The sequence below is a fragment of the Protopterus annectens genome, chromosome 3.part1 (genome assembly GCF_019279795.1).
Source record: "Protopterus annectens isolate FY-2018-M chromosome 3.part1, PAN1.0, whole genome shotgun sequence".
Classification (NCBI taxonomy): domain Eukaryota; kingdom Metazoa; phylum Chordata; order Ceratodontiformes; family Protopteridae; genus Protopterus; species Protopterus annectens.
The window spans coordinates 1,782,567,559-1,782,591,999 of record NC_056732.1 but is presented as its reverse complement, the minus strand read 5'-3'; the positions used below and the strand labels follow the sequence as shown (position 1 = coordinate 1,782,591,999).

Below are 24,441 nucleotides of genomic sequence, written 5' to 3'. Positions count from 1 at the left end.
CACCAACCCATCTTTTATGCCTAAAGTGGTATCTAGGGTAGCCTTAAACCAAGCCATACACCTTCCTACCTTTTATCCTAACCCTCAAAACAAAGGGGAAAGGCTGCTTCACTCTTTAGACATCCATAGGCAGCTACATTACTATTTGAACAGAACAAAGTCCTTCAGGAAATCAGACCAACTTTTTGTGTCCTATGCCGTAGGGGCTCCAGGGAAACCAGTTACCAAACAGACCATTTCCAAGTAGATTGGCCACTGCATACGTTTTTGTTACTCCTATCATGGGAAACCTGTCCCTACTGGTATCAGATCTCACTCCACCAGGGCCACAGCCACCTCTACAGCCTTCCTCAGAGGTGTGCCTACTAAGGATATCTTGGAGGCAGCCACTTGGAGTTCTGTACATACCTTCACAAAACACTACCATCTGCCCTTATATTCCAGAACTGCTGTTTTGCAGGGCATTCTGGCTCAACCCAGTTCCTCATAGTACCTACCACCCTATGCATAGCTTTGGGACTCTACCCATCTGTGATTACTGCAGCTGTATGCACGATGAACATAGTACAGTTTTGTACCTACCATAAATGTAGATGTTCGAGTGCTAATACAGCTGCAGTACAGGTTTCCCTCCCTCCTTCCCCTCTTGGTAAGGCCATGGGGCCTAAGAACCTCTTCATACCTCCTGACTGGGTGATCCTGCTATGTTTTATTTGCTTGCATTTGTGGATTAGCTTTATTTATGTATTGCCTTCCTTTTGGGGGCACCTGACATCTGGGGCAAGAAAGACTGAAGAACATGGCATCGGCTGTGTCTTATATACTCTGGCCTTCCTGACGTCAGAAGAGTAAGTGACAACAACCGACGCCGGACCAAGACTTTGGAATTCGGCCGACCGAGGGACCGCCTGACGACTGAAAACCCATCTGTGATTACTGCAGCTGTATTAGCACTCGAACATCTACATTTATGGTAGGTAAAAAACTGTACTTTCTGGAATCTGGTTAAGGTGAAGTAGTTCCTTCTGTTGATGTAGCTTAGTACTGTTACACACTGAACAAGATAAAAGTGCTCTCTCAATGTCTTGTGCCATAGAAGGCGAAAGTACTAGTCCTCTCAACCTTCTTTTGATAGAATTGGTTCCTGGGTGGCCATGATGCAAGATAGTAATGTACTGTTGTTGCAAGGACTTTGGAACAATTGCTTCTGGACCTTTCATTATGATACCATTCTCAGACAAAATCTCATCTCTGTATGGAAAAATAAGGTTGCACTTCTTGAGGTGAACTAGATTGCTTTGACAGCCTTTCTTGATTGATAAAATGGTTTAGCCTTTGTAAAACTGGATCTGTGGCTATGTGATCTCTCATTATCAAGACATGAGGAAGAAAAATTTCCTCGCTTCCATGACTTCAAAGTCAAGGTTCTCATTCTCATGCTGTTCTGTGGTGGTTCTGGGTGATCTAGATAATGTATCAGCAAGAAGAAAAAGTTTGCCTTTCTTGTAGATAAAATTGAAATTATACTTTTGCAATCTCATCATCACCCCAGTAATGACTGGACATTACTTTAGACCTCATAAAATAATAAGTCATAGTTTCTTCCAGCAGAGTAACTTGAAAGCACAACTGAGCCTTCAGTTTGAATTTCTTCACCTCCATAAGCAACAAGATTTGCACATGTTGCCAAATCAAGCCTTTCACCATTACACACTCTAGCAAATGTTTCTGCTGACATAACATTGCACTTGGAATCTTTGTCAACCTTGAGCTGTATGGGTTTGCCATTTAACCGAACAGTACAAAATACTTCATTCTTTGCCCTTAAATCTACTGCATTAACTGTTTCATGAAGCACTGACACACCATCAACATAAAGAGTAGGGTTGCAGCTCTCTAATTGAGCAACTCATTTCTTAAAATGTTCCTTCTTAATAAAAGAATGTGGACATTATGATTTAGAAAACCTTTTGAAATTATTCCATTTATTGCATTTGTGGCATTGTTGACCAAACGCTAAACATTTCTCCATTTTAGATTCATGGTTTCCACCACAATTATGACCGTTGGTAATAAAACTAGGTTGGGGCACCTGCTTTGAGTTTGCTGACTCGCACTTCTGCTTCACTGAGAATGTGCGAAGTCTGCAACATGCTAAAAAGTTCTGGGGTTTACCAGTGAGTGCTGCAGGGACTACACTTGCTGCCATGTGCTTGGCCCTGTTTCTTTTAACCACGTGCTGCATACTATCAACATGAGCTTTACTGTGCCTTCTAGAGCTGTTTTCTCTGAGCTCGTATATCTGACAAATCTCACTAGCCTTATTTAAAATTAAATTACTGTCACAAAGCAAAATCTTTCTCACACCATCATCTTACCATCATCTTTAATACCACACACAAGTCTGTCCTTTATCAACTCATCCTTTAAGTCATCAAATCTGCACATTTTAGCCTTATTTCTCAAGGCAGTTATATATGCTGCAAAAGTTTCACCAGGCTTTTGAGCCCTTGTGTAAAATAAGTGCCTTTCCATTGTAACATTTATCTTACGGTTACACATTTCTCTAAATTTACATTTTAAGCACTCAGGATCCTCCCTTGACTTGATCCATACAACAATATGATGGTTTTCCTGCTCCTTGGTATAGATAACAGGTGCATATACAAATGGATGTTCCCTTTCAATAGCTTCTGACTCAGCTAAATTAAGCAGAAAAAGATGACCATACAAGGCATTTAATCAGAAAATACAGCCTGTGTGAAAATGTACTCTTGCTCAAACACTGTCCAGTAACTGACTAATATCCAAACTAAAAACCCTTGTAATGCACTCCTTAACACACATCACACTCTAGTCTGATATCCATCCCAACTGTAACCTCCATCCTAGTCAACAATACTGCCCAAGCTCCACTTCTACTACTAACCAAAATCACCCTGTTACAACACAATACAACTCCCTACCTATAACCATTGAGTCAGATCTACTTATAACCAATTTCAATCTCAGAAGCTTTTTAAATAAGATCACTGTATTCCATGCCACCTCAGACACCTACTTCCCAGACATAGCTGTCATAACTGAAACCTGGTTAAAGCCCCACAACCAAGACTCTGAAATTACAACAAATGGTTACAATATTATAAGACAAAACAGAATATACAAATGAGGTGTGGCAATTATGTTTAAAGATAGTAATGTTAGTAAACCAACTGTGCAGGATCCACCCAGGCGTACGTACGAACCATATCAGGCAAAGTCCTTCTGATAAAGCACAATACACAAGCCAAAAAGAAGCCCTTAAAAGTTCTAAAAAGCACTAAGAAATTCTTCTAGTATTCACTCAAATGTCTTTTCAGACCACAAATTCTTTCAAACAGTTCCTTCCAATAAATCCAATTGCGTAGTAAACAGTAGCTTTTATTCACTCAAGTAAAGTGGTAAGCGCTTTCGCTATGTAGCTTTTTCAAACCATAATGAATCCATTCACAAAGCTCGTATATATATATATATATGTATATGTATATATATATATGTATGTATAAGCACCTCCTTATTACATTTAATTAGACAATAAAACAATAAATCAATTAGCTTAACCTCAATTTTTAAAGGAATATTCAAATTTCAAGTACCTTAAATAACTTAAAATACTGTTTAAATAAACTACATATACATATACTTACTACAATTCTAAAAGCAATGTATATTTTTAAAACATATATCATGCATGTGAATTAATTAAGATACAATATACAATAATATACAATAATAAACTTTGTTAAAAATATATATGAATTGTTAAAAACATCTACTAAAAATCTATTCAATATTTAATAATTAATATTTAATATTTAATATCTAATACTCCTCCCTTTTAAAGTAGGTTTTAAGGGAATTTTTAGAATTGTAGTAAGTATATGTTGCTTACCCCATATCTATCATGATCAATTGCTCTATCCCAGAACAGTATGTGCCTCACCTCTGGAAAATTTCTCACATCATACCCCGTCATAAGGGTGGCACCTCTACAGATATTTCAAACTACCATCCCACTGCCATACTCTGTCCCATAGCCAAAATCCCCAAAAAAATGTATACACCAACCTCACCTCTTAACAACCTACTATCCAACTCTCAGCACGGCTTCAGACCTAAACATAGTACAAATGCAGCACTAATATCCTTTATTAATACTATTCATCACCTCAAAAATGAAGGACAGCTAGTCTCAGCAACTTGCCTGGATATGTCAAAAACCTTTGACATTACATCCCATCAACTACTACTCAGTAAACTTGCAAATTATAATATTAACTCATCAACCTTAACATGGTTCCACAGCTATTTGTTTAACCAACAACAGGCCACAAAATGGGAGAACAACCTCTCACCAGTACTACCAGTATCCATTGGGATACCCCAAGGATCCATACTAGGACCCTCCTCCATCATATTTACCAACAACCTAAATTCCACCACCCAACTAGACACTGTCATCCAATATGCAGATGACTCCTCTTTCATCTGCTCAGCCCCTTCCCCCCAAGAACTTCAACTCAACATGCAAAAATCTTTCTAGGACATTGAAAAATACCTCTCCAATCATCAACTCATCCTAAACCCAAACAAAACCAAGTTAATGATTTTCACAAACAAAGCATCCAAGCTCAGCTCAGTACCCCTCTCTATTCACTCCTCTAATGGTACAAAAATTGAACCTACTAATCAGACCAAACTCCTAGGAGTTACTATAGATGACAGACTAAAATATGATATACACATCTCCGTAACAATTAAGAAAATCCACAGAAAAGGAGCAATCTATAGGGCCAAACCATTCCTTTCATGTGAAGCCAGAATACAGCCAAATCTCACCTACTATCTACCCTCCTCTACTGCTCTCATATCTTCACCAACCTATGTAAGGTTGACATTAAAATTAGCTACGTTCGCAGCCAGTCAGTCCCATAAAGCTCATCATTGCTGCATTCAACAACTCAACTAGCTAGAACTTCCCAACCTGTTAACACTAAACTAACTGTCCTTTGCCCACAAACTCATACACAGTCCCAGTAACTGTCCTGCACTCTCAAGCTTCATCCAACCTAACTCTAACTGCAGGTCCCTTAGGTCTTCTGACAGCCTCATGTTACAAGTCACCCAGTCTCACAGCTATCATGGTGATGCCCTCTACTCCTATAAGATAGCCAAGGACTGGAATACTCTTCCTAAACGCATCCAAAATCCAACATGCCCGCATTTAAAAAAAAGCCTAAAAGATTCTCTCTGTACCAACTGGCTGTGCCCCTACAATGCTCCTGGCTAGTTTCCCTCTCCTGTTATTTCTCAACTCCTTTCTCACAGCACCTTTAATAGCCAGTGCTTGTACTCTTGCTTTTTTCTCATTTTTCCTTTTTCAAACTATCTTAAAATCTGCTTATTACTGCACTACTTTATACTATATACTTTTTTTTCACTAATTGCTCTTAGGTATGTTAATTATAGATTCATAGATTAGTACTAAGCTAACTGCCCTTGTGAGCCATTTTAAGCCTAGCCAATTATCCTTTATGAGACTCAAACCCTGCTCGTTGTGCTTGTAAGGCAAACACCTTAACCATTAGGCCACCCTCCCAACCCCCTTGTTACAAATTACATTGTTCTAATACTGGTGCAAATGATTACATTCTATTTTCCTTGTAATGTATTTGTACACGATTGCAGTTTATTTTTTCTTTATAATGTATTTTGTTAAATTTGCATATTTTAATATTCTTGATGTTCATCGTGCATTACAGCTGCAGTAATTACATATGGGTTTTCAGCCGGCAGGCGGTCCCTCGGTCGGCCGAATTCCAAAGTCTTGGTCCGGCGTCTGTTGTTGTCGCGTACTCTTCTGACGTCAGGAAGGCTAGAGTATAAAAGACACAGCCGACGCCATCTTCTTCAGTCTTTTTTGCCGCGCGGTGCCCGAAGCAGAAGCAGTTCGCAAGTGCCGGTCGGCCAGCTCCTGATTTACAAAAAAATTTGGAACCGAAGTCTTCATTAAAGCTAAGTACCCGTTGGAATTTTTCTTGCCTCAGACCGATGTCAGAAAAAGTTAATAATTGTATTTCTTGTGGGAAGCAAATACCGCATAAGGATTTCCATTCCCTTTGCATACCTTGTTTGGGCCCAGACCACGACGTCTCGGGCTGCCGCTTTTGTGCTACCTTCAATAAACGCACTATCAGCCGGGCGGAGTTCGCCCAACACTATTTTGGCAAAGCGTTTAATTATAAAATGTCGTCGGATACTCCGACTACCGCTATGTCCAGAAAACGCAAAGAAAAGGACCGTCAGTCGAGAACTGCGGTCTCCACCGACACCACGCCAAACAAGCTCCACGTGGGCGGTTCTCAGTGAGACGCCTTTGCAGTCCCTGACTACCGACGACACTCCCTCGGCGGGGTCTTCTGTACCTGAGACCGCTGGTTCTTCGGCCCTTTCCCAAACTACAACCGAAGCTCCTGCTCATGTCGAACCCACCAATGTGGATAGATCTACATCCACCCATGGTGTATTTAGACCTTCATCTTCATTCTCCATCAAGGCCTTTACAAAAGCCAAATCAGCCAAGCAACTTTCTAGGCCTGCCTCACAAGGCCCAAGACCTGGGCCTACGCCTAAGAAGCACATGCTTAAAATGGCTGAAGACCTGATCACTCTTATCAGAGGCTCACAGGCCCCTCCGGACAAGAGACCCAGAGTAGAGGAGGATTCTCCTCCTTCTGACCAAGAATCCATTTTATCAGAACATTCTGATGCTGAAGAACAATCTTATTCACCCTTTGAGGATTCGGATGCAGAGCAGTCTATTCCTTCTGTATCCCCCCCTGAGGATTTTTCCTTTGGGGAAACTTTACACTCCTTGAGAGAGCACTTCCATTGGGAAGGCCAAGACTTTTCAGACTCCAAGAAAAGGCTTAGGGAATTCCTCTGGTTACCTCAGCATAGACCTCTGGCTATTCCTCCTGTTTTGGAGGTTTTGGATGATGTATACTCGGAGGCCTGTCTTAATCCTGATTCTCTGCCTCCTGCACCAGTTAAGCCGGATAGGTATTACAGAGTTCCTAATTCTCATCAGTTCCTCTATAAAGGCCATAATGCAGACCCTGAAACTATTTCTCAAGGCCCTAAAGGAATTAAGGCTTCCACGGCCAAGAATCCACTACCTGCGGAAAGGGAATCTAGATCTCTAGAAAGGTGGGGTAAGAAGGTGTACACCTCGGCCACCCTTGCCATGAGGGCCTTAAACTGCCAGTTTCATATGATTAAATATCAGCAATTTCTGTTATCACAATTAAAACCAAAATGTCACAGCCTGAACAACCAGATTTAAAAGAGTTGCAGGATATGATGCATAGTGCTGAACAAGTGGGCAAGCACACCTTACAATGTGGTTATGATGCCCTAGAGGCCTCCAGCAGATCGGCCGCCACCGGAGCAGTCATTCGCAGACATGCATGGCTAAGGGAACAAAATCTTCCAGACCAGGTGAAAGCAAAAATTCTGGATGCACCGTTACATAAGGATGTTCTTTTTGGTGGTAATGCTGAGGATATTTTACGTAAAATGGAAGAAAAAGCAAAATCTATGCAAACTGTCAAAGCTTTCTTACAGGTTCAGCCACCAAGGTTCAGCAGGAATTGACCGTCAAAAAACTGGTCCTTTCCAACCACTGACAAAGCCCAAAGAGGCAGATACAGGCGCGGAAGGGGCAGAGGACAACCCCAAGGGTCCTACAGAGGCAGACAATGGCAATCACCAACACCAAGAAGTGGTGACGACAGTGCACAGCAGTACAGAAAGCAGACTCAATGACTCCCTCATTTCCATGCCAAGCAGAATTCAACTGGCAGCACCTTTGGGAGGAAAACTGGCACTATTTGCAAACAATTGGCATATTGTCACAACAGACAAATGGATTCTGGACATAATAAACAGAGGCTACAAATTTCATTTTCACACTCTTCCAAAGATGAGAGGCATGCCAAACCTACCACAAAATCAAAGGGTAGAGGCACAACTACAAATCGCAAAGCTCCTAAACATGAGGGCTATACAAAAGGTACCTACGCACCAACAAGCACAAGGTTTTTATTCAAGGCTTTTTCTGGTGCCAAGAAAAGGAAGCGACTGGAGACCCATTCTGGACTTATCCATTCTCAACACATTTCTTCTAGTACCAAAATTCAAGATGCTCACATTACAGCAACTCCTTCCCATGCTGGGCAAGGGGTTTTGGCTGGTAACATTGGACCTCAAGGAGGCATACCTGCATGTCCCAATCAGACAAAGTTGCAGAAGATACCTCAGATTTCTTGCAGGTTCAAACCACTACCAATTCTCTGCATTGCCCTTTGGCTTATCTACTGCGCCCAGAGTATTCACCAAGTGCCTGGCATCAGTGATTGCATACTGCAGACTTCAAGGGATACAAATTTACCCTTATCTGGACGACTGCCTGATCCAAGCGGACAGCAAACACGTACTTCTCAAACATCTGGCATATGTGACACGCTTACTGCTTTCTCTGGGATACACCATCAACAAGGAGAAATCAAAGCTAACACCCTCTCAGAAAATAACCTTCCTGGGTGCCAACTTGGACACAAACACCCAGATGGCTTACCTAACAACAGAAAAACAAGGGCAACTATCTCATTACTTCAAAATACTTGCAAAAAGTACCAGGCTTACTGCAAGGAAAATCCTGCAGGCTCTGGGATTCACGGCATCTTGCATTCTTCTGATCCCGTGTGCAAAGCTGCACATGAGGAAACTTCAATGGTACCTAAAAAATCTATGGTCTCAACACAGTCACAGCTTAGAAGTGGAGATTCCAATAATTCCCTGTCTTCAAAAGGAATTCATATGGTGGGCCCAAGCATGCCAAGTAAACAAAGGCCTCCCATTCTGCAAGCCTCAAGCTACACAAGTCATAACCACAGACGCCTCAGATTACGCCTGGGGGGCGCACATGAAGGACAGGTGCATTCAGGGCAGATGGCCCCAAACAGAAAAGCACCTTCACATCAATCAAAAAGAAATGCTGGCAGTAATAAATGCAATTTCAGCGTTCAGAGAATTCCTGCATCCAGGGCAACTGCTCATAAGAACAGACAACACCACAGTAATGTGGTACATAAACAAACAAGGAGGGACTCATTCATACCCCTTGTGCAGACTAACCATGACTCTTTGGAATCTAGCTCTGGAAAGACAAATGGAACTTCAGGCTCAGTACCTGCCAGGAATGGAAAACACACTGGCAGACACTCTGAGCAGGCATATGACAGACCCTCACGAATGGAAGCTACATCCACACGTATTTACAGAGATTGTTCAAGCGTGGGGAAGGCCAGACATGGACCTTTTTGCCTCCCACAAAAATCATCAATTAAAAAAGTTTTGCTCAAGGACCTTCCACCCAAAGGCTTGGAAAGTGGACGCCCTTTCATTCACATGGACAACTTGGTCAGTTTATCCATTCCCACCACTACCTCTGCTGCCCAAGGTGCTTTTGAAAGCAAGAACAGACAAGCCGAGGATGATACTGATTGCTCCAGATTGGCCGAGACAACATTGGTACCCACTATTGAGGAGCCTAACACACACTCCTCCGTGGCCCCTGCCTCTAACACCTCTACTGCTGACGCAGAACAATTTCAAAACCCTACACAGTCAGCTGAAAACTCTCAGCCTAGCTGCATGGAAAATTCCTTAACTTCACATCAGGCACTACTCTCCAAAGAAGTGCAGGATGTCATTTTGGAGGCTAGAAGACCATCTACAAGAAAAGCTTACTCCAAAATGGAAGCGGTTTTGCTGTTGGAATGAAGAACGAGGACAGGATCCTAGAAAATTAAACCTGCCTCAGATTTTACAGTACCTAACTGAACTTTTGAGCAAGGGACTTTCATTTTCCTCAATCAAGATACATGCCTCAGCAATCTCTGCAGAATTCAATATGGATCCTCCTTTATTCTCACACCCACTCCTACGACAGTTCCTCAGAGGGGCTAAGAACATAAGGCCTCCAAGGAAACAACCAGTGCCAGCTTGGGACCTTAACTATGTACTGGAAAAATTGACATTGCCTCCCTTTGAACCAGCTGCTTCAGCAGAATTACAATATTTGTCCTGGAAAACAGCTTTTCTCCTGGCCATCACTTCAGCTCGTAGGGTATCTGAGTTACAGGCCCTCATGGCGGTGCAGCCATTCCTCATATTCCATCAGGACAGGGTTTCCCTGCGTACTAACCCTTCCTTTATGCCTAAAGTAGTATCTAGGGTAGCCCTAAACCAGGCCATACACCTTCCTACCTTCTACTCTAACCCTCAAAACAAAGGGGAGAGGCTGCTTCATTCTTTAGATATCCATAGGCAGCTACGTTACTACTTGGACAGAACCAAACCATTCAGAAAATCAGATCAACTCCTAGTTTCCTATGCTGTGGCGGGTCAAGGGAAACCTGTAACTAAACAGACCATTTCCAAGTGGATTGGTCACTGCATACGCTTCTGTTATTCCTATCATGGAAAGCTCGTACCTACTGGTATCAGATCACACTCCACTAGGGCCACAGCCACCTCTACAGCCTTCCTCAGAGGAGTGCCTACTAAAGATATCTTGGAGGCAGCCACTTGGAGTTCTGTACATACCTTCACAAAGCACTACCATCTGCCTTTATACTCCAGAACAAGAGCAGGCTTTGCTACTGCAGTTTTGCAGGGCATTCTAGCTCAACCCAGTTCCGTATAATACCTACCACCCTTTACATAGCTTTGGGATTCTACCCATATGTAATTACTGCAGCTGTAATGCACGATGAACATAGTACAGTTTTGTACCTACCATAAATGTAGATGTTCGAGGGCTATTACAGCTGCAGTACAGGTTTCCCACCCTCCTTCCCCTCTTGGTAAGACCTTGGGGTTTGAATAACTATTCATACCTGCTGACTGGGTTATCCTGCTATGTTTTATTTGCTTACTTTTGTGTATTACACTAATTTATGTATTGCCTTCCTTTTGGGGGCACCTGACATCTGGGGCAAGAAAGACTGAAGAAGATGGCGTCGGCTGTGTCTTTTATACTCTAGCCTTCCTGACGTCAGAAGAGTACGCGACAACAACCGACGCCGGACCAAGACTTTGGAATTCGGCCGACCGAGGGACCGCCTGCCGGCTGAAAACCCATATGTAATTACTGCAGCTGTAATAGCCCTCGAACATCTACATTTTTGGTAGGTACAAAACTGTACTTTCTCAATAACTTGGACTATTATCTATGTTACTGCACTGAAGCTTTTCTCCCTGGGTCTCTGCTGAAAATGGGTTACTTGCTCAGTCGGACACAACCAGGTTAACAAATGAAAATAAGTAAATGATAAATGTTACTGTCAAACACAAAGTATACACAAACATACTAAAAATATGGCCCTTTTGATTATGCATGATCAAACAGTTCTGTGAGCTTGCAGTAACATTCAAATGCACAATAAACTCTTAAAAATACTGTACTTTGTAAAATATGCTCTGTAATGGTTGTACTTTAGTGAAATATCCTTACTTTAACACAGCAGAAACATGCAAACACTTTATACACTTCTGATGCCTTGAATATCTTTGTTTAATTTGGAAAATACATGTTTTGTGAATTGCCCTTACTTTTTTTTATGCAATTCAGACTTTATTTCAAACATTTTCCGTAGTAATTTGAATATTTTTATCAGTATCATACATATCGGTTTGTACGAATATCATTTAGAACATTCTGTATGCCTTGTTTTCATATTTTATGAATAAGAAATAGTGCTGAGCAAGTTTTAATATCTGAAATTAATTTCTGACCTTCTTTGCAAGGTATGCACATTTTAGCTATGATTCATTCCTCTATATTCCACAAGTTCCAAACATGTGCCTTAAGTCGTTTTAGCCATGCCGCCTCAAACTTCATGCCCATTAGACATGCGCTTCTGACACCATGTCGCTCGTCCTTCTCGAACATAGATGACAAGCAGGTGGGGTATTTTGTTTGTTTATTTATTTTATTTGCATTTGTTTACTGGGATGGTCCAGCTAAGCCAGAAGTGCCCATTTTCAGTGGAGTTCCGGGACTTTAGATGCTTTAGTACATAGAAACACATCAGGATGGATAGCAGCATCCTAAAACATAAATGAAGTGGTTAACAGACAGACCTTACATACATAATGCTTACATCTGAATGGCTTACTACAAAATGGCAGTCAGGCTCGCACATGCTCAGTATTTATATACTTGTGCAAGCCCTTGGATAGCTTCTTAAATGTACATACAGACACATGGATCTACACATTCCAAAGGGGGTATTGTATTCAATAGTTGGCCTAATCTGTGCTGCATATAAGGGGACAATGACCTCTTTAGGTCTGGATAATATTCTCTTGGCAATCAGCTGAACTAAGTAGGCTTTCTTGACTGTTGTTACATGATGCTCATAGGAGTGGAAGTTATTAACATGGGTTCCAAGATCTCCAACAACATTCTTATTTTGGAGAGAGTTATTTTTTATTCTGTATGCAGGGGGAGGGGTAGTCTACTAAATGCAAGAATGTTGCACTTTTGACATTTAATTTAAGATCATCTGTGTGCATCCCCTCTTCTTTTTCTACCTCAGCTATGTATTTATCTCAAATTTCTGGTCAATCTTCCTTCACCTCTAACTTCCCTCCACTCAGTCTCCTCCTCAGCTTCTTCCTCTAGTTTTCGACTCCTCATAATGTTTTATATTGCAATTACTATCATGCTGAATTCTCTTATGTCACAAATTGTTCATTGACTTTCTTATTTAGTGTTAAATGTTCCTGTGATTTACTTGTATGTTCTTTTATTCGTTTTATCTATTTTTTACCTCCTTTGTATAAAGATCAATTGTTCTCTTACAAAAATTAAAGTATTAATCTATTGATAAATTTTGTAATTGGAGCTTTTCTTCTTGGGTCTCTGCTGAAAAAAGGCATTTTGCCCAGTCAGACCAACCCGGTTAACAAATGTCAAATAAGTAAATAAATAAATCAGATATTTAAGAATTTGTTTTTGCTGACAGGCTTGGGAGTCAGATGGGGACATGACAATGACTCCTAATTTGCAGACATCTGCAAACCTGTTTAGCCAGACTCATGGTCTGTACATCAGAAATGTAAATGCCAAACAAGAGGTCGCAGCATTGAGCCCTGTAATATCACTGGTTACCCTCATACTCTCTGATGAGGGACCTGCTACCTGCATCATGTGGGTTCTATCCTTAAGCCAATTTGCTATCCATCTTACTGCAAGTTAGCTTACTAACTGTGCCAGAATGGGGGATGGTATCAAATATTTTGGCCAGATCAAGGTATGCTTTGTAGTCAGCATGACCACTGATTACAACCAGTGTTACTCTTTCAAAAATAATAAATGTTTTGGAGGAGGAATGAGTTGTAATGGAAGGCAGGGACTGAATGAGCTATGTAATGTTTGATTGACAATGACTGTATATGAGGTTATATGTGATGTGTAATGTTTGCAACTAACAATGTGTCAGTATGGTTTGTTTTCATTTATATAAATGTATGATTGTCTGTCATAAGCATACCTCTCGACCTCTTAGCCCAAGAAATCTGGACAAAGCCTGATATAATGGGGGGACAAAGGGTCAAAAATAGGGACACATTTTAATTACTGCTCTTACAAACTTAAGTCGCTAGAATAACAGGGTTTGTGTTAAAATGCATTTTCTAAAGGATATGATGTCTGAAATGTATGTCATTATTTAGTGATTTCATTTTCAGATCATCCCAGTGATTTGCCAGAAAACCACAAATTTTCTGAAGAACAGACCGAACTTTTGAGGCAAAAATCTAGACAGTTGAGAGGTATGGTCATAAGTGATAATTCAATGAAGATTTTTTTTTGTTTAAAGATGAAAGGCTTCTTGTACAAAATCACCTAATTTAAAGCAAACAATCGCAGCAAGAAATGGTTAAAGAGGACACACCAACCGATAGTAATATGCTTAAAATTATTAACTGATCTGAAATGCTGTACATACATACATACATACACAAAGCATATGTGGTCTCTTATGTTGATACCAGCAACTTGACAATATAGAAGCTCAGAAAAGTGCACATCCCTTAACCTGGACTGAATGAACTGCAACTCAGAAGCTTTCACTTTGGCAATGGTGGAGCCCAGTGGATGTGGTGGGTGTTATCTGGTCAGGTGGGTACACAACAGGTATTGATCATGACAGCAGAGCTTTATGCATGGGGCTGTGTAACTTCTCTTTGACTTACCTAAACCATAGCTTTGACTTACCTAAGCCATAGCTTTTCTATAAGTCAACAAAGACAACCAAAGGTTGTCATTTTGTAACATCACAAATGAATACCTGCACATGTGGAATTCTTATCTACACAATTTAACAGCACACTGTAGAGAAAACGCTTGAGTCACTGAAAATTTCCATCTAAACTCACAGGAAGTCACATACTGAAAACATCAACATTGCCAACACCGCTCAGCAAACAGAAAATTCATCCTGATGTAGGTAAAGCCCTCCCACCCCAGTCTCTATATATACCTACCCTGTGGTCACACACATGTGCAGGAGACGCAAACCATGGAAGGAAGTATCATCTCCCTCTTTATACTTGTCTTGAAACTAGAAACGTAGTAGGCAGTGTATAACATTCAAATGCTGTGAAACACTGACCACAAGAAACCGTGACCTCCCTGTACACTGACCACAAGAAATAAGCAACCTTCCTGTCTTCTTGTTTCAACATTGCAAGACTCAGTAATGCAAGGTAAGGTAAAAGCATAGTTTTTTTCTTTTCTGAATACTTCTTACCTTTTCAAATTAGGAATTACGAACTATCGGTAGTTGAAGACATTGGTTGTTGTTTCTCTGTATGAATAAGTATTGTTAGTACATAAGGGTGGCTGTGGCTCCCTTTTGAAATGTTGACACTCAAATGTTGAGTGCTGAGAAGCCAAAAAAAAAAAAAAACAAAACATAGGAGAAGAGTGAATTTTGAAAATTGCTTCTCTGGTTAAAACTTCTTTTGGCAGGGAGTATAAGCCCTCCCTGCATCCCTCCATGTGGGGGAAAGCCCCTCACACCCCAAACTTATATGTACAATTCCAAGATCACCATACCTAGGAGAAAAGGGAATATTTGGATAAATGGCTTCTCAGAATTAATGTGTTCAAGTCCGTTCTTTCGGACATTCAGTCTCCATGTTTTGGGACTCACTCTAGCAGGTCCTGACATTTCAAATGGTTACTGATAGGGGGGTATAAATATAAATTTTTTTAAGAGAATGAAATAAGAGAAATTTAATGAGCCACCATTGATATGTGTGTTAGTGTGCATGCGTGTGCATGCATGCATTAGTGTGTGTTAGTGTGAGTGCATCTGTATGTAGTTTTACAGCATATAGATTGTACTGTCCATAACCATGTATAGCTCTGTCCTGCTGGGTATGGCATTTCCTGAGCAGGTAAAAGGATGATTAAAGTGCAGCAAAATTAACCATTTTTTTTTCTTATACATACATTATATTGGTTTGCTGTGTTGAAATTATTGTTGCCTACTTAGTTGCTTTGTTTGTAAAACTTGTATTACCACTGTTTGTCTGTTTTATACTTGTAATCTTACCCTTGGAGCTTTTCTCCCCGGGCCTCTACTGAAAATGGACATATATCCAGCTAGACTAGCCTGGTCAACAAATGTAAAATAAAATAAATAAATAAATAAAAGTGACATGTCATATCTGAGTTTGTTTTTTAGTACAGAGTACTATGAATGTTATGGTTTTAAATTCAGATTGCTGTCTTCCAGAATGAAGCCCAGAACTTGGAACAGCACATTACATCAGAATTTGCCAAGCTGCGACAGTTTCTCCAGGACAAGGAACAACAGCTGGTCCAACAGCTCAAGAAGGAAGCTGCAGGAATTCTGGAAAAGATGACAGAAAACTTAGAGAAAATTGAAGAAATGAACAAGGCTATTCAGAAGGATAAATCCAACATTGAATCAACATTGCAGCAGGAAGACTCTGTACATCTTCTCAAAGTAAGAAATAGTTTACATTCTGTTCATAATGAAATGACTTGGTGTTTCACTCTGTAGTGAGACAGTGTGTGTGTAGTGCTGTTCTTACACATACCCATTGTCTGTGTCATGGGATCTTTGTTCACTGCTTCAGTCACTGGGGATGCTTTACCCATAACATATACACAATGACATATGTGTGTGTGTGTGTGTGTGTGTGTGTGTGTGTATGTATGTATATATATATATATATATATATATATATATATATATATATATAAAATATGCATATGTATATAAAATATGCATATGTATATATGAAAGGATGTGTACTCGTATGGCAACAGGTGATGCATACAGTGAATAAAGCAAAATCTGAGGTTAATGGTACTCAGTGCTAGAAGTCTAAACCTCAAAATGCACTCACGCTAGGCACTCCTTAAAATGGAGAACATAGACATCTGTGCAGTGACGGAGACCTGGTTCAAGGCTCCAGAGAGCACCCCTGCATTACAGGCTATAACTCATACCACACCTTTCGGCCACCTAACCTGGACTGAAACACTAAAGGAGGAGGTGTGTCCATATTCATTAAGGATATCCACACCTCCAGGCTAGTTGCTCAACATAATGCATCCAAAATTATCCAAGTGCAACTAACACTGGGCAAGACTGCAATCCAGGTTGTAGCTTGTTATGGATCCTGCTCCATGCCCTAGGATGCCCACTCCATGTTTCTCGATATACTGGATAATATTAAGGTACAGCCCAATACCCTAATATTGGGAGATTTCAACTACCCCACCATCAACTGGGAAAACTTCTTGTGTACTAACAAATTTGCTCAACGCTTTCTGGAATTCATAAATTCCAATGCCCTGGATCAGATTGTCCATACCCCCACCAGGGGCAGCAATATCCTGGACCTGGTCATTACCAATATGGGCAATTGATGTTTCACATCAGAGGTCAATTCCTCGCTGGTGAGATCCGACCACAAGCTAATCACCCTAGACATCAATATCCTGCCCCCTCCCCCCATTAAAAAAAACAACGTAAACAAATACTCCAAAGCCAACTTCATGCTTCTTAAAATAGAAGTGGCAACTTTCACGACACCCATACAGATGGAAAATAGAGATAAGACTGTTGAATCATATACAAATGCACTGTATAAGCACATACACGAGTGCATGGATTGTGCCGTCCCCAACAGAAACAAGACACTACCCTCCAAAAAAAAGGAAGCCAATCTGGTGGTCCCCTGCCATAAACAAACTCTACAACAGAAGGAAGAAGCTGTTGCAAAAAACAGTAAAATCCCCTGATTGCAGGAACTCCTGAGGCTGAGATCCCTTAAAATCCTCCAAAACTAGTTACGAAAATAAAATTGCCACTGATTCTAAAGGCAACCACAAAGAATTCTACAGCTATGTCAAGAATCTCAATGGCGACACTCAGATCTGCTCTGAGATACAGCACAATGGCACTAGATATACAGAACCAACTGATTCTGCCAACATCCCGGCAGATAGGTTCAGTGCAGACTTCATTCCCCCCTCACCCACCAAAAGGCCTATCACTATACCGGAAGAATGCAAAGCCCCTGTAATCATGGCTGCACAAGTAAAGACTGCACTCTCCAAAGCCAAGAACACAGCATTCATGGGACCTGACAACATCTCAGACTGCATTTTGCACAAACAGAACGAACTGGCACCCCACCTAAATACCATGTTCAGCCATAGCCTCACTTCAGGCTTTGTGCCTACTGAATGGCACACAGGAATGATTATCCCACTCCACAAAGGGGGCGCCACCATGGACCTCGGGAACTACCGCCCCATTAGCCTGACGAGCCTGGTCTGCAAGGCCATGGAACGTATCATCTTGGAGCTTATAAACAAGGACATAGGTAACCTCCAAATTCTGGACCCCACTCAGTTTGGGTTTGTAAAAGGTAGGTCATGTCTCCTAAACCTGATTGACTTCTTTGAAGCAGTCACCAGAGCTGTGGATGAGGGTAAGGTGGTGCACACAGCCTATCTTGACCTTGCCAAGGCTTTCAACACCATCCTCCACTCTGGAATTAAAGATAAACTCACTAGACTGAGCATAAATCCCTATGTCACAAGATGAGTGGCCAATTGGCTCAGTGACAGAACCCACACAGTGAAAGTAGCCGACTCCAAATCCAACTTCAGACCAGAAACAAGTGGAATACTACAGGGCTCAGTCCTGGGTCCTCTCCTGTTTGGCATCTACTTCTCAGAAGTTCAGAAGTCCAGGCTAATACAGCAGGTCTTTGGCTAATGAAGTTCACAGATGACTGCAAACTAGGTGTCATAATAGAATTGCCTAATGATGTGGACATTCTACAAAGGGGCCTCACTGAGACTGATGCTTGGTGTCAAAGTCATGGCCTCAAGCTCAATGCCAAGAAGTGCATTGTCGTCCCCTTTGGGAAAAACACTGTAGCCATGAACTACCACATAGGTGGTAGCCTACTAAAAACTAAAAGTGTGATAAGAGACCTTGGGACACAGGTGGACAGTAGTGTCTCCTTTGATAATCACATCGCCACAGTAGTCAGGAAATTCTTCTGTGTGGCACACCTTATCACAAAAGGGTTCACCTCCAGGAAAAAAGAGGTCATTGTTCCTCTCTACTCATCCCTCATCAGACCCATTATAGAGTACAACACCCCATTTGGCATGTACCTCACAAGACATTTACAACAACTAGAAAGGCCACAGAAATACCTCACTAAGAGGATTACCAGCCTCAAACAGATGCCATACACAGACCGTCTCAAAACTCCAGCTGTCCTCCGTCGCTCCGTAGCTCGGCACAAGGGGTGCAGGAAAATAACTTTCTTGGGTGGCGAAAGTACCTACCTATGAACCTATAAAGAGAATATTCTCAGCATCCTCAATCTGAGTGCTCAATTTTTAAGAGTCAATAGCACACTGTTTCTGGTTGCTTCTTTTCATTAAAGAGAAACTCTTTTCAGTATGTGCTAAATCCTTGAACAGAACACTTTCTCTCATGTTCCTGGTGTCTAAACTAATGCATTCCCATCCATTATTTAAGGGACCTAAAGTTTGGCATTTTATAGAATATGGTTTACAAATTTCTCTTTATGGGCGACATATTCCATCAACATTACACACCCATTATTAACCAGGTAGGTCCACTGGATGCACAGGCCTTTTATGGGGAGACCTGGGAACAAATGAAGGCTGAGAGAATGAAACCCTATAGAAATAGAAAAGATGGTAGGCTAATGGCCTGGAGGACATTTTAAGCCTAGCCAAGCAAAATTTGTAAGTGCGACTTGTTCCCTTTTATAGATGGGAAATAATCAAGTTTTAGTTTTGTAGCACATCAGTGTTCTCGCTCCAGCAGAGACATGGGTGTCACCACAGGGATACATTTGCAGTTTTCTTGTCAAGATTGCTGAATTGGGTTAGGGAAGTACTTTGCTTTACATGGATGGGAAGCCTGTTCCAGAGCAGTGGAAGCCTCTGGTGGATGCATTTGTTTCTCCAGCATGTCCTGTTTAGATTGCTGGAAAGGGTAAAATCCTTAGAGCGGATGTTTCGGATACTATTGTTTTTAGAGATATGAAGCAGGTTCATTGCTACAGGATCTGAGAAGGCCTTAAAGGCAAGGCAGAGATCTGGAGATTGGAGAGTGATGTATGGTGGTCCACATAATTTATGTGTTGGACTCCCTGGATTTTTTTGGTAAGACATTTCTGTTGATATTTTAGTTGAAGTCTGTGCCTTTGTAGGTACATACCAAAGGGACCAGTGTACTCGATTATTGGTCTGATAAGGAGTGAAAACAAATGCATAGCATCCTCCTTGGACCTGGATGCAGTGCCCTTACTTATACGTTTGTCTGTATAAAATGACTTCCTAACAGTGGTGGGCACGTGTTGGTCAAAGGACAGATAGCTTTCATCACAAGTCCACCAATCCCTATCATTTCTACCTTAAGGGGTGTGCTGTCAATATTGTAGTATACAGGAGTGGATGATTTACCAAAGGAGACCATTATGAACTTATTTTATGTTTAGTTTGAGTCTGTGGTTCTTACACCAATTGTTCATTTGTCTGAGACCCTCCTATAGGATGTTTGTGTCTTCAGGGGATTCTATGACTGCCCTGAGCTTGCAGTGATCCACAAACTTGGTCAGACATAACCCATTGGCATTGGCTTGGACATCTGAGAATTAAATGCTGAACAGGAGCAGTCCCAGTACTTGTCCATGGGGAATGCCATTTATGACTGTCATTTTTGTTGAGGTAGAGTCACCTGTTCTTATCTCTGGCATCCTCATTGAAAGCCACTTGGCTACCCAGCAGGTAGCATACAGATTTATTTGCATTTTTTTGTAATATGTTGACTATACCTGAGTGGAGAATAGTGCTGAATGCCTTGGTTCAGTCCAAATAGGCCATATCAATTGATTTGCCTTTGTCCATGACTTTTCTGACCTTCTAAAAAAGCTCATCAGGTTCAACAGAAAACCTGACTGGGATCCAGTGTTTATAAATTCATAATGTCTTTGCATTACTTATACAAGACATTTCTTTCCATGGCTTTACAGATTACACTGTCCATAACTGGTCTGTAGTTTTCCAGATCAGTAGAGGGCCATCCTTGGGCAGTGTGGAATGACAGTTGCTATCTTCTAGTCCACTGGGTACAAACCAGGTTTCAAGAGTTGGGTCTCCCTAAGGTATTTAATCTATTTCAAGCCAATTTGGAAGCACTCTGGTATGTTAGCAGGACACATAGATGTTGTGTTCTTTGCATTTGAGAGGACCTGTAGGATCTGTTCTCTGGTGATAACGGAATGAGGATGATATGGATTTTGATATCACCATAGTGGCAACTGAGGGATGGAGGATTGAAGTTTGCACTGAATTTGTTCACAAGTAGGTTTACAGTGTTGCCTGGTGCAGTAAAGTGGTGCCATTTACCACCAGTTTGGCACACCTTTGCTTACTTCCTTTCAGCTTCCTAACATAGCTGAAGAATGTGTTGTGGTTGCCTTTAGCTTGGGAGGCTATATTTAACTTAAATTTGGCTTTAGTAGTTTTGACTAGCCTCCGTATCTGCTTGTTAAGGTTTATGATTGTATTTTTGGCATGTTTAGTATGTTAAGCCATGAATTTGTTCCTCCTGTACAGCTTTTTATGGCTGGAGTCCACTAAAGTAGTTTATTTTTTGAAGATTTTGTTTTACTTCTTTTGAGTGGAAATGACTACCTCTGTGCAGTGGTGGTAGAAGCCTGGTAGAAGCATTCAGTATAGGCAGCTAATTATCTTGATGGGGGGGGGGTAGAAAAGTTTCCACTGTATCATTCAGTAACAGATAATTTGCTTTAGGATAATTTTTGAACATTCGAGGGTTTGAAGGGGATCCCTGTTCCAGAACAATTTCCAAAGGTAAATTTCTGTGCTCTGACCTTACAAAAGAGAATGATGCACAGAGGGGTGCAGTTGCCCCCATATTTGTGGGGATCAAGTTGGGATGTTTCCCCTTGTGGGAGCTTTAACTAGTTGTTCCAGGACATAAAGAAGCCCACGAGTGTCTGTGCATGCCTGATTAAGGACCTTTATGTTTCCCAGTTTATGGATGGATAGTTGAAGTCTCCTGACTCAGGTCTATTTAGGCTTCTTTGTGAGTGTCCTGGGTCATGTAAGGGGATCTGTAGGTAGCAATATAATTATTAGGGGTGATAGCAGATGATAATATTATTTGAACTGCATATACAAAATTGCATAAGTACGTATCAAAAATAAGGGATGCTTTACAGATCCAAAAACCTTCTCACCACCCCAACTAAACCTACACTTGCCACTACTTACTTCTTTATAGTGCTCCCATCCTTAGTAACCTTCAGGCTTCCCAAAAATTAAAAACTTGAACAATTCTGTAATGGAATTGCTAAATTTGCAGCAAATACCCCTTTCAGAACCCACAACTGAATAGAACTAAAAAGCCTACATTTGTTAGAACAGCCTCATCACCTACCATATACACAGCTTCTCACCACCTATAGAACTACCCAGCATTCATCTCTGCCTGTCCAATGCTAAAAATGTTCTACACAGCTATGTTTCCAGTTGGTCATTGCGATCCAGTGACCAAAAACTCCTGCCTGTCTGCATCTGCAAATCTATCAAAACTGCTGGGCATTGTCTGTAATTCTACAAGGTCGCCAAGGCCTGGAGCTCCTTATCACTATCCAACAGGTCAATACCCTCCCAACTATCCTTCAAGACCATTCCAATAGACTTCCTAGCCAAAAGTGTCTCTTCTCTTGCTCAACACCAGGAAAAACTATATCCCTAAATGTAAGGTATGAATAGGTATTTGTCTACATCTCCTTACTTTCCCTTCTTCACTCACTTACTTCTATCAAATTCTCTCACCTGGCTTTCTCTCTAAATATACCATAAGCTTGCTTTTCTCTCCCTTCATATTGCAGTTTTTGTTTGTATTATACTGACTTGCCTTTAATTTTTCTTTAGGTTTATAGGTTAATAGATTAGTACTAGGTTAACTGCCCTTGTGGTCATTTTTTCAGCTTACCCAATTTTTCCATGTGAGAATCAAACCCTGCACCTTGTGTTTGTAAGGTAAACACCTTAACCATTATGCCAACCTCCCCACCTAAGCTGGCTAAAATTTCTCTAACTATTAAACCATTCTCATGTAACTGGTATTGATTCTTAATCAATGTTTTTATATAATGCTTAATTTGGAATAATTATTTAAGCTATAGTTCTTTTTTGTAATATTTTTAAAGACTGCAAAATTATTGTTCTTCAAGTGTTTTGTAACACTTTGGTGTTTTTCCTCCCAAGGCCACTGCTGAAACTGGGCTGCTACCCAGTTGGACTTTCCCAGTAATCCAGTGTAAATAAATAAATGAAAGGGACCATGGGAATGTTGACTGAGATGAACACCAGAGCACAGAGAAATATCCTCACCAGGATCACTGAAAGAGGAGGAGGAGACTGGAAATAATCAGTCCAGGACAGGGCCTTGGGAGGTGGAAGAGAGACAATATTGGGATAGTCTAGTTCCTGCAACCCAAAAAATATTTATCCCAAAACATATTTATCCCTGAGAGGAAGTCAGATTTGACTTCTTAAGATTTGGAGTGAACCCCACACTGTTCAAGAGGAGCATAGTGAAATGTAGATCCTAAAGCAGGAGGTGTTGGGAGGAGGAATGTATCAGGAGGTTCTCCAAGTATGGAAATATTTAGAACCACACAAGTCTGAAGAAGGCTGCCACTTAGGCCAGACATTTAGTAAATACCTTTGGAGCTGTAGAGATCAAACAGAAAAGCAGAGAACTGAAAATGAGAGGAAGAAACAGAAAAACAGAAAAACTTCCTGAATCGAGAGTGAATGGGAATCTGAACATATGCATCCAGAGAGACTAGAAATGCTTGAGTAAGCAATAGGGAAAAGGGAGCCTGAAGAGACAACATCCTGAAAGAAGGGATGTTCAAAAAAGTGTTGAGGAGGGATAGATCAGGAATAGGTCTCCAAGACCCTTCCATTCTGTGAACCTGAAACGTCCTGGAATAAAAACCTGTTCCCTTCTGGGACTTTGATACAGATTTAATGTTTCCCTGTTCCATCAGATTCCATAAGACCAAAGGAAAAAGAGGAAGTTGTCACTGAAGGGGCTGAGGGAGACTTAGAAAAAGGAAGCAGGGACTTCCAAGCCATGAAATTACCATGCTGGATGATGGAAAGGACTCTGATAGATCTACCTTCCTTTGTATTACTTGCACACCAAGGCCATAAAGTAGAGTTTCTGCAACTAACTGCTTACACTCCTAATTTCCTGCTTCTACCTCTCGGCTCCAAGGCTTCCACTTCTTATGCTGATTGCTTTTCTTTGCAGTCTTCTGTGAGGGGGCAGGCCAGATCTCTACCTGCTGTTTTCTGGTTCTACCTTCCCCCATTTTGTATCTCCCTCATCTAACTCCCTCCTCCCCCATGCACATTAACTAGCCTGTATTAGTGGGTCTCCTTGAGCGGTGCTGTTTTGAAAGTTATCTTGTGGTGAGGAAGCTTCCCCAGACCCTTTTCAGTGTACACACCTGCAAGTAAGTGTAAGGTATTTAACTTCTAAATCACCTACCTAACCCACACCAGCCTCAGAGTTCATATCTAAACCAACGCGGCTGTTACCACACATTGCGGGATTAAAGTGCAGGAGATTGTTTTCTATTGCCTCACAGCTAAAAAGCAAGGTGTATATCTTT

At 41.1% G+C, this 24,441-nt stretch overlaps 1 protein-coding gene across 3 annotated transcripts in view; it reads left to right on the top strand.

Moving 5' to 3' along the window:
- LOC122798668 (zinc-binding protein A33-like) overlaps positions 1-24,441 on the top strand; it is a 393,343-nt gene that overhangs the window by 208,041 nt on the left and 160,861 nt on the right. For 2 of the 3 annotated variants that reach the window (XM_044067757.1, XM_044067756.1), the window contains one exon: positions 15,921-16,154. In XM_044067757.1, coding sequence (XP_043923692.1) covers positions 15,921-16,154 — 234 coding nt within the window. Of the gene's footprint in view, positions 1-15,905; positions 16,155-24,441 lie in introns of all 3 variants that reach the window. The other variant, XM_044067755.1, reaches the window with a different exon arrangement.